The sequence below is a fragment of the Mangifera indica genome, chromosome 1, assembly GCF_011075055.1.
Source record: "Mangifera indica cultivar Alphonso chromosome 1, CATAS_Mindica_2.1, whole genome shotgun sequence".
NCBI classification, from domain to species: domain Eukaryota; kingdom Viridiplantae; phylum Streptophyta; class Magnoliopsida; order Sapindales; family Anacardiaceae; genus Mangifera; species Mangifera indica.
In genome coordinates, this window is record NC_058137.1 from 10,010,805 (window position 1) to 10,021,778 (window position 10,974).

Sequence of the window (10,974 nt, forward strand, 5' to 3'; positions counted from 1 at the left end):
ATTATACAATCATAAAGGCAACTGAAACTTATGTAATATCAAACCGGAAGTTCTTTAATCCAAAAGCATTTATTTTTTGGCATGATCATTTAGGGCACCTAGGAACGTACATTAAAGACTCATAAAATTTTATTTCCAGTGAAAAATTTGCACTGCCTGTTTTGAAGGCAAACTTGTAATGAGACCATCTCCCTCCAAAATTGAAGTTGAATCCCTATCATTTCTACAAAGGATTCAAGGGGACATACGTGGACTTATTCATCTACCAAGTGGGTCATTTCGATATTTTATGGCTTTAATTAATGTATCTACACGATGGTCTCATGTTTGTTTATTGCCAACTCAAATGTTGCATATGCTAAATTATTAACACAAATTATTAAATTAAAGACACATTTCGTAGATTATTCGATCAAGTCAATACGATTAGATAATGCTGATGAATATACATCCAAAACATTTGATGATTATTACATGTCTATAGGGATTGATGTTGAACATCTAGACCCACATGTCCACCACAGACATAATAGATTAGCTGAGTCTCTTATCAAACTACTTTAGGCAATTACATGTACTTGATTACTAAAAAGTCAATTACCAACTTCTATGTGGGGATATGCTATATTGTATGTTGCAGCCCTAATTTGCTTGCGACCTTTTTTTTATCATCAATATTCTCCTCTATCATTAGTTCTTGGTCACCAACTTGATATATCTTATTTAAGAATATTTGGTTGTATTGTATATATCCCTATTGGATTTCTTTAATGCACAAAAATGGGACCTCACCATTATTTAGGAACACATGTTAGATATAATTTACCATCTATTATCAAGTATCTAGAACCATTAATAAGTGATTTATTTACTGCATAATTTGCAGATTGTCACTTTGATGAGATAACATTCCCATCTTTAAAGGAAAAGAAAATGTGATGTGTGTATGAAATATACACAAATAGGGTTATAATAGTATAGTTTTAAAGTGAATTTTGGTCTATTTTGTCAAATTTTTTAAGTTTTATTTAATCTTGATGGCTTGATCTTATTTTGTTCTTTGAATTATATTTTTAGATGATATGAAGTCATTGAAGCCCCTTCTAGAGTGAAAATAGAAGTTTAAAGAAGCAAATCAGAAGGGTTTACATTAGGAGGCAGAGAGTAATTATGGGCAGTCTTATGGTCATAATTGGTGCCCATAATTACTGGGCGTAAATTAAAAAAAAAAAAGAAACAAAAAATAGGGTTAAGTGACAGGTATAAAAAGAAAGTTACGTCTTCTTCATAGTGTGGAACCAAATATACAGCAGCTCAAAGGATTTTTAAAGAGAGAAAGCTTTAAGAAACAAGTAGAAGAGGGAAGATCCAAGATTAAAGATAGAAGACCCAGGAGAATCAAGATTTGAAGACCCTAGAGTTTTTCTTATCTCTCTTATTATCTTCTTTTATTGATTTAAAATGTCTCTCTCTCCAACTATATCTTGTAGTTTGAACTTTATAACCATGAATAGCTAATTTCCTTTACTAGGGTTTATGATGGATCTATAAATTCTCAAAGATTACATAATGGGTTTTGATTTTTAATTAATGATGATGAATGTTTGATTTAGCAATTGTGATTTTAACTTCTTGCTTGGTGTTAGGGCCCAATGCCATGCTTGTTTGTAGATTGGAGTGTGATATTGAAAAATACATACCTAATTAGTTCATACCTTTGCTAAACCTAGGGTTTATTTAGAGATAAATATAAATCTTTTGTAGGCAAATTGATTGTCATAGAAATTAATGGGTTTTGATTAACAACATACCACGAAAGTAGGTAAGCTCTTAATCTTAACACTCCTTATTAACCTTGAGAAAGGAATTGGGTAAAATAGGATAATCAACCATCAACAATTCATCTTATCATTGATTTTAATTGGATTCGTTACTGATTTTTGAGTAATTGATAGTGAAATCATAAACCCCAGGCTTCTCTATAATTGGTATTTAGCTTTTAATTTGCTAGGTAATTATTTTCCTTTGTTAATTTCAATTTAGTTAGTTGCTTTATTTTATTATTTTTAATTCAGTCCCAATCCATAGCATTTTCTATTTCTCTAGCTAATTTAAACTACAAAACAAGCTAGTATTCAACAACCAATCTCTGTAGGATCGACATCTTTCTATATTACTTGATTGACTCGTATACTTGCGAGCCATTGGCAACAAGTTTTTGGCGCTGTTGCCGGGGATTGGTGCTTTGTTGATATTAGTATAATTTGTAGTTTGGCTAGACTAGAGTTTTATTTTATTTTATTCTTGTTCTATTTGATTTCTAGTTGTCTTTGTTCTTTCTTTTTAGGTACTTTATTGGTTTATGACCAGATCTCAAAATCCAGAATTATTGGATTTTGACCTAGAAATCGAGAGAACCTTTAGAAGACGTAGAAGAGAAAGACGAGTAAGACAAAAAGTTACCATGGAAGATAACATCAACAATCAACGAGTTCTTCGTGATTTTGCTATAACTACTACACATGATGGTTATTCTAGTGTAGTGAGACCTGCTGTGGTTGTTAACAATTTTGAGATTAAACCTTCTATTGTTCAGATGGGGCAACAAAACCAATTTAGAGGGTTAGAAAATGAAGATCCACATGTCCATCTATCACGTTTCTCTCAGATATGTGACACTTTCAAAATGAATGGGGTTTCTGAAGATGCAATCAAATTGAGGCTATTTCCATTTTCTTTGAAGGATAGGGCAACATCTTGGTTGGATTCTAGGGCACCTGGTGCATTCACTACTTGGCAAGCACTTTTTAAAGCTTTCCTTGCAAAATATTTTCCATCTGGTAAAACGGCCAAATTAAGAAATAAGATTGCCACTTTTTTCCAAAGGGATGATGAGTCTTTATATGAAGCTTGGGAAAGGTTCAAAGATCTACAGAGACAATGTCCCCATCATGGTTTGACTGACTGGCTAGTTGTTCAAACTTTCTCTAATGGTCTTTCTCACTTGTTAAAAAGTATTTTGGATGCAGCTGCTAATGGGTCATTAATGGGTAAAACATTCGATATGGCTTTGCACTTGATTGAAGAAATGGCTTCTAACAGTTGTCGATGGCCTAATGATAGAGCTAGTCAAAAAAGACATTTGGGAGTACATGAAGTGGATGGAATTACTATGGTGAATGCTAAGTTGGATGCATTGACAAAGAAATTGGAGAGATTAGATATAAAGGTTGTAAGAACTTCTAGTTGTGAGAATTGTGGAGGAGATCATACGAGCTTTGTATGCCAAATGGGTACCCACTATGCACATGAGCCTACAAATGAGCAAGTGAATTTTCTCAATTACAACCAAAGGGGGCAGGGTAATCCTTACTCAAATACATATAACCTAGGTTGGAGGAACCACCCAAACTTTGCATAGTCAACCCAAACCAATACTGCTAACCCAAACCAGAATTTTAAGCAGCCACCTCCAAGATTTCAAGCTAGAAATACTAACCCCCAACGTTTACATCATCCTCAGCCTCTTCAAGAGCAAAAATCAAATCTAGAATTGATGATGGAGAATTTCATTCTTGCCCAAAAATAAAAGGGCGATGCACAAGATGAAGCAATTAGACAACTTACTACTAAGGTGGATCAATTGGCCACACATAATAAGATGCTTGAAGTACAATTGGGCCAACAAGCAAGTACTTCCAATTCTAGGGAAATAGGAAAGCTATCTAGCCAACCTCAAAATCTAAGGGAGCATTGTAAGGCAATTGTCACCAGGAGTGGTAAACAATTAGGTGAACCTATAAGCAAGGTTGAAAATGAGCTTGATGAGCAAAAGGACATTGAAAAGTCTAGTGAAGAAGATACATTGGAGAAAAAGGTTGAGGGAAATATCCAAGAAGCCCTTGAAAAGCAAGTTCCATCCAAAACATATTCAACACCTTTGCCTTTTCCTCATAGGTTCCAAAAGGCAAAGCTTGATCAACAGTTTGGAAAGTTTTTAGATGTTTTCAAGCAGATACATCTCAATGTTCCTTTTATGGAGGCTATAACTCAAATGTCGACGTATGCCAAGTTTCTCAAAGATATCCTCTCAAATAAAATGAAACTTGAAGAATTTGAAATGGTGGCTCTCTTAAAAGAATGCAGTGCCATTTTACAAAATAAGCTGCCACAAAAGTTTAAGGATCCAGGGAGGTTTTCTATCCTTTGTGTAGTTGGTAAAGAATCTTTCGAAAAAGCTTTATGTGATCTTGGTGCAAGTATAAGTCTAATGCCTTTATCTATTTGCAGGAGATTGGAGCTTGGAGAATTAAAACCTACAACAGTGACCCTGCAATTGGCAGATAGATCCATAAAGTATCCTATTGAGATAATGGAAAATGTGCCAATTAAAGTTGGAAAATTTTATATCCCCGTAGACTTTGTGGTTTTGGAAATGGAAAAGAATATTCAAGTTCCTCTTATTCTGGGAAGACCATTTTTAGCCATAGCAGGAGCAATCATTGACATTAAAAATGGAAAACTCACTTTTGAGATTGGAGATGAGAAAGTAGAGTTCAATGTTTTTCAAATGTCAAAGCAACCTAATATTGTGAATTCTTGTTGTAGGGTTGACATTATTGATGATTGCGTGAAAGAAGTCTTTATCAAGAAATACCCTGAGGATCCACTCGAGTCGTGTATTATTCATGGAGCTTCAGTCAAAGATGAAAATATGGAAATTACAGTCTATGCTCAACTTATGGAAGTAAATCCTAAGGTTGCTCCCATTTTGAATTTCAAGTATGAAGAACTTGAGACAGGTAACCATTCTCTTCTTTCTCTTAAAACGGAAGATGCACCTAAGGTAGATTCTAAACCACTTCCTGCTAATTTGAGGTATGCTTTTCTTGGCCCTAATTCTACTTATCTTGTGATTATAAATGTTGAATTAAATGATGAACAAGAAGATAAGTTGTTTAGGGAACTTAGAGCATATAGAAAAATCATTGGTTAAAACATTCATGATATCAAGGGAATAAGCCCTACCATTTGTATGCATCGCATCCATATGCTTGATGATTTCAAACCTACCATTGAACATAAAAGAAAATGACATTTAAGGGATTAATCTAATTGTTTAGTAATATTTTTGTATCAATTTAGAGTAGAACAACATCTTTTAAGGATGTAACTAAGAAGTATCATGAGTAACACACTTGTCAACATCGTAAATTATCAAAATATTGATTATCTTAGTGGTTTTCTCTTTAGATGAGAGAATGAAATTTAAAAAAAAAAAAAAACTATTTGTAAATCTATAGATGCATTTATAGAAACCAACTATGATGTTCGATAGTCACATCATGATATATAACACGATGGTGGTTTACATGAAGTGGAGCCACATGGTTAAGTGGAACATTATGATGATGATTTATTAGGGGTTTAAAATGTTGGCTTCAATCCAAGAAATTGATAATGATGACTTGATAGATTTGCATGATGTCAATGTATTAGATAGTATGGACGAATGGGTATGCAGTAATAACAAAATAGTTTTGAATTGAGGTTGCTCTGATCATGGAGACAAAGGATATTAATCATGTTAATTAAGAGTAAAAATGCTAACTCTCCTAATTTGAATGTAACATTGCATCTATGATCTTATAAATATGAAAAATCTATTTAAAAGAGAAGAAAAGAGGTAAAAACATAGACTGAGCTACCTTAGAAAGTAATTCTATATTTTTTTCAATAAATATCAATTAATACCTATATTATGAATGTAGACATTTTAATCATCGATGAGCCACGTAAAATACCTCTTATTTTATCTCCCTTTCTTCATAATTCCACTTTTATCATAATATATTGTAATATATACATTAGATTTTTTTCATATTCTAAGCGCTATTACTTTAGCTTAAGCCTATTTGCACAAGGGTTAAAATTAATAAAACTATATGTACAAATAATGTACATAATTTTATATATAAATGATGACATGTCTTTATATAATTGACTAATTTTAAATTGAAGAAAAAATAACTATTAATCACATTATGATATATCCAAGGTTTTCAAAACCGGACCGGGATAAAAACCGTTTTAAGTATTGGTTTCGATCGGATCGGTTGAACCGTTTTAACCGATCGAATGAACCGGTCGAATTACAATTTAGTCATAAATGAGAAGTCGGTTGAACGATTACGGCTCTGTTGAACGACTTACCAAAAAGAGGGAAAGGCAGTTAAGTAGCTTTCACATTGTCGACTGAACCGTTTTAAGACTTTGTTTTAGTTTCTTTTACAGGATGAGGAATAACTGGTTTCTGTGGCCTGGATTACACTTCAAACTTCTGTTGTTAACTCAGTAATTGACAGAATAAATGAGAAGTCGCTAGTCACAGCAGCAACAGAAATCGCCGTCGTCAGCCAACGTCTAAGCCTGGGAAGTCGCCGTGAAACTTGCAAATATAGCCGTGAAGTGAAACTGCTGCCTTGTAAGCCTGCAAACTGACACCCCTCGGTGGCAGCGTCATCGTCGACAGCCGTATTTAAACCGTCATCGGCAAGGAATAGGAAATTTGTCGGAGGAAGTCGTCGGTTGCAGCAACTGAGGACTACGTCTGCGTGCACTGCAAGGAAGAGGAAAAAAGAAAAACAGTGTCTTACGCAGAAAGCTTTATATGCAGCCTTGAACCGGTTCCTGCATGGACCGGGTTAGACCGCGGTTCGGGAGAGAACCGGTGGTTCAACCGCGGTCCAATCCGATTTCTATTTCAAAACGGTTTTGCCTTCAACAGGACCCGACTACAGTACCGGTTCACGGACCAACCGGTTCGACCGGCCGGTCCGGTTCGGTTTTTAAAACCTTGGATATATCATTATTTATATATAAAAATGTTATATTATTTGTACACGTAGGTTAAAATTGCCAATTATAAGAAGTCGCAACAATAAAAGATAATTTTCAAGTCGGAACTTCCGCAGAAAGCTGTTAATATACCTTTAGTCAACACATGACAAACACGGTAGTCAGTCTAAGTCATTCAAGCCAAAGTAGCCGAAGGCTAATGGAACTTCGTTGAAGATTAAATAGTATTCCATGCTGCTACGCAACAAAATTAAGTAAAATCAACGAAACTATAGATGCTTATAAAAAAGGGAACGAACTTCCACAGAAAGTGGCAGCTGTTAATATGCCTCTAGTCAACACATGACAAACACGGTATTCCATGTACCCAAAGGCTAATGGAACTTCGTTGAAGATTACATAGTATTCCATGCTGCTACGCAACAAAATTAAGAAAAATCAATGAAGATATAGATGCTTATAAACAAGGGAACGAAACTTCATTTCATCAAGAGAAGTTCTCACTTGATTAGTCTACGTACGGTAAAGTAAAAAAACTAGTTTTTAATGTATACGAACGTAACTTCAAGATCCAAATACAAAAACAAAGAAATGAAAAGGTTAAATTTATAAACTGACGGGCCCAAGTTAACCTCACCTATCTCTTATGATTCAGAGTTTTCATAATTTTAGGGATGCAGGACATCTTCCGGGAAAAACAGAGATGAACACAATAAAATAGAACAACGCTAGGCAACTTCTGGGAAAAACAGATGAAATAGAAATAAAGTTTAATTTCATTGAAAGCGCGGCAGGTAAATTAATCGGAAGTTGTGAAGCTTCATAAAAATTCCAGAGAAATTGCTATATAAGAAGAAAAAAAGATGTTATGTTCCAATTAATCAATGCCTTTGATTTCATTTCATTAAGTGAACATTTCAAATCTCTCGTTGTTCTAGCTTTGTTATATTTTGTTCTTTAAGAGAGAAGACAAATACAGATGGAGAATCATCAGAGTACAGAATCATCGGCATCTGACAAACATACAACCATTCATGATTGTGCTGAGTCAGGGGATATTGATGCGTTTCAGAAGCTCCTTCAAGATAACCCGTCTCTTCTCAATGAAAAAAATGCAATTGTAAGACTAGTTTTTTTATTATTTTTTAATTAATATATATATCCACTTGAAAGCATTAGATTTTTCAGTTGGTTCTTAAGAAGTTTTCAAAGTGGAAGTAGAAAAAGGGTTTTGGATAATTTAAGAAGGGAAGAAAAATTAAGTTTCTCTGCAGATTAATTAATCCAAGTACAATAAGATGAGTGTGTTCACCATCCAATTTATGAATTAATTTTGGGTTAAGTGCAGATGTTGGAGACACCCCTTCATCTTTCTGCTGGTACCAACAAGACAGATATAGTGAAATTTCTGCTTGAGTGGAAAGGAGATGATAAAGTTGACTTGGAAGCGAAAAATATGGTATGTGTTCTACAATAAAGTTGATATGGAAGCGAAAAAATGCTAGTAAAAAAAAAAAATCTGTTGTATAGTTTGCGTTTTTGATCTGTTGAGTTTTGCAGTATGGAGAAACTCCATTGCATGTAGCAGCCAAGAATGGGTGCAACGAAGCTGCAAAATTACTTCTTTCTCATGGTGCTCCTGTTGAAGCCAAAACTAAGGTGCTTTATACATATTTGAACATTATATTCTCGTTCAGAAATGCTTCTCTTGAAAAATGTGAGAGTGATATATTTTTCTTCATTTTTTCCACCATTTTTAAATGCAGTATGGAGTGACGCCATTAATGCTTTCTGTTTTACATTCAATTCGAGCTGAAGACTGTTCAATTGTCGAGACATTGCTCGAGCACAAAGCCGATTGTGATGCTACAGATGATGTATGCATTTTATATTCTAAAATAATTATTTTTTTTCTTGCTAGGTAGCAGAAATTGAAGTAACTTTGAATGCAGGAGGACATGAATCCTATAGATTATGTTTCAAAAATCCAAGGTAATGGGAAGTTGCTTGATTTAATACTCCCTCGTCAACAAGAGGAACGACAGAAGAAGTTACAAGAAGCATGTAGCAAGCAAAAAGAAAAGATGGATGCCCTCCAAAAAGAGCTGTCAAATATTGTGGGTATGGATGAACTCAAGACGCAACTTCGAAAATGGGCAAAGGGCATCCTTTTGAATGACAGGCGCAGGGCCATTGGATTGAAAATCGGCACTGCTGGAAGACTTCCTCACATGGCATTTCTAGGAAATCCAGGAACGGGTAAAATTGGAACCATAAACCCTAAACCAAATATGTTTGTTTAATTAAATAATTTTTTTCATAATTGACAGGTAAGACTATGGTGGCTCGAATCCTTGGTAGACTACTCCATAGTGTGGGAGTTTTGGAAACCGATAAAGTAAAAGAAGTTCAAAGGACAGATTTAATTGGTCAATATATTGGTCATACTGGACCAAAGACTAGGAGTAAGGTAGAACAATTTGCTTTGCATATCATATGTTAACATTGGAAGAAATTCATTCATTAAAAACTCTATATAATTTGATGGACTTGTATTCTTTGTTTACCTTAGATTTTATGTTTTATTTTGACAAAAAATTAGTTAATTTTATTCTCAGATCAAAGAAGCCGAAGGAGGCATTCTTTTTGTAGATGAAGCATATCGACTAATACCTGAGGAGAGAAGTGGCCGTGATTATGGGTTAGAAGCCTTAGAAGAGATAATGTCTTGCATGGACGATGGAAAAGTTTTAGTCATATTTGCTGGCTATAATGAAGCAATGAATCGTGTAATATCTTCTAATGAAGGTTTCAGCAGAAGAGTTACTAACCTTTTTAATTTCAAAGATCTGAGCTGTGAAGAATTAGCTAATGTTCTCCATACCAAGATGAAAAATCAGCCGAAGGATAGCTTGTTGTATGGATTTAAATTGCATTCAGATTGTACTGTGGACGCCATTGCAGAGTTAATAAAGACAGAGACAATAAAAACACAGCGTATGAAGATGAATGGAGGTTTGGTGGATATAATGTTAAATAATGCCAAGGGGAATTTGGATCTTAGGCTTAGTGATGATTGTGCAGAGAGGGATGAATTGCTTACTATCAAATTAGAGGATTTTGAAGCGGCCATGGAGTTTATACCCGAATAAATGTTTGGCTTTATGCCTTTTTGAATATTTGAGCGTTGGGAAATTTTAATTTGTATTTGCAGTAAGTATTATAAGAATTTTAAATAATGAAATTAATTTTTACACTTTCCTTGTCATTCCTCTCTTTACTACTTACTAGTATTTCACTTTGATTAACTAGTTCTGAATACCCTCACGATGAGCTACTCTTTACAACTAGTTCTGAATACCCTTAAATGAAATTTTTTTAATGATAAAATACAACCTGTCATGTGCGTCTCTGTGTTTATCAAAAATGATGGTTCATGTTAATAATTGAGGACACTCACTCCTAGTATTTTCCCAAAACATGGACAAGTGAATTGTGTCACCAGCCATGCAAGAAAATGAGGTGGAGTATACGTCACCACCGCCGACCTAAGAACCGTCATGAAACCTGGCACAGGTTCTCAGGATAGTATATGTCTAAAATACCACTTGCTTTGGCCGCCAACGCCAAGACAACAAGAGTTGGTAGTAGACTTATTTTGGTGTCCTTTAAGTTTGTCTTCTACGGAAAGATAGTAATGCCACTTTGATGTAAAAAAATTTAAGTAGGTCATTTATGATTTTCAGAATGTAATGAAGTTTGGAACCACTAGCACTTTTTTGTGATCAATGAAGAATGATAATAATATTGGAATCTGTGAAAGATTCATAAGAACATGACTGATAAGTTAATTAATAAGAACAAAATTAGCCAGGTAATCATATTATAAAATAAAATAAAAAATAGCAAAATAATTTTTTATATATGAATTGTAATGAACTGGTAGCGGTGGAAAATGGATGGAGGGTGGGTGGAGGAGAGTGGCAAATTAAATTTTTAAAGAAAGAAAGAAAGATTAATGGATGGTTTTGGATCAGTTTATGGATTTCTGTAAATACTTTAAGTAAAATAGTCCAAATTACTCTTACCTAAGCCTAATGAATTGGTAATGAGAGT

The 10,974-nt window shown here is 34.2% G+C and overlaps 2 protein-coding genes and 1 non-coding gene across 3 annotated transcripts; 2 read left to right on the top strand and 1 right to left on the bottom strand.

Annotated features, from left to right (window-relative positions):
* Positions 1-2,464: 2,464 nt before the first annotated feature.
* Positions 2,465-4,996, top strand: LOC123213766. Its single transcript, XM_044633348.1, has 2 exons — positions 2,465-3,328; positions 3,593-4,996. Exons 1-2 carry the CDS (start codon positions 2,465-2,467, stop codon positions 4,994-4,996), a joined length of 2,268 nt encoding a protein of 755 aa, XP_044489283.1.
* Positions 2,852-2,958, bottom strand: LOC123196036. Its single transcript, XR_006497576.1, has one exon. It is a non-coding gene; the product is annotated as a small nucleolar RNA R71 (small nucleolar RNA).
* A 2,733-nt stretch (positions 4,997-7,729) lies between the features above and the next one.
* On the top strand, positions 7,730-10,035 carry LOC123192411 (ribulose bisphosphate carboxylase/oxygenase activase, chloroplastic-like). Its single transcript, XM_044604954.1, has 7 exons — positions 7,730-7,978; positions 8,207-8,317; positions 8,419-8,517; positions 8,625-8,735; positions 8,811-9,117; positions 9,189-9,328; positions 9,477-10,035. The coding sequence occupies exons 1-7, from the start codon at positions 7,838-7,840 to the stop codon at positions 10,008-10,010; spliced, it is 1,443 nt and encodes a 480-aa protein (XP_044460889.1). The 5' UTR covers positions 7,730-7,837; the 3' UTR covers positions 10,011-10,035.
* The last annotated feature ends 939 nt before the right edge of the window (positions 10,036-10,974 follow it).

Bases quoted from the DNA above. Each gene is read 5' to 3' on its own strand.
- LOC123192411 (XM_044604954.1), top strand. From the start codon at position 7,838: ATGGAGAATCATCAGAGTACAGAATCATCGGCATCTGACAAACATACA. The intron at 8,518-8,624 runs GTGCTTTATACA...TTTTAAATGCAG, and splicing joins CTGTTGAAGCCAAAACTAAG to TATGGAGTGACGCCATTAAT. The intron at 9,329-9,476 runs GTAGAACAATTT...TTTTATTCTCAG, and splicing joins GACCAAAGACTAGGAGTAAG to ATCAAAGAAGCCGAAGGAGG.
- LOC123213766 (XM_044633348.1), top strand. From the start codon at position 2,465: ATGGAAGATAACATCAACAATCAACGAGTTCTTCGTGATTTTGCTATA. The intron at 3,329-3,592 runs GTGAATTTTCTC...CAAAAATAAAAG, and splicing joins ATGAGCCTACAAATGAGCAA to GGCGATGCACAAGATGAAGC.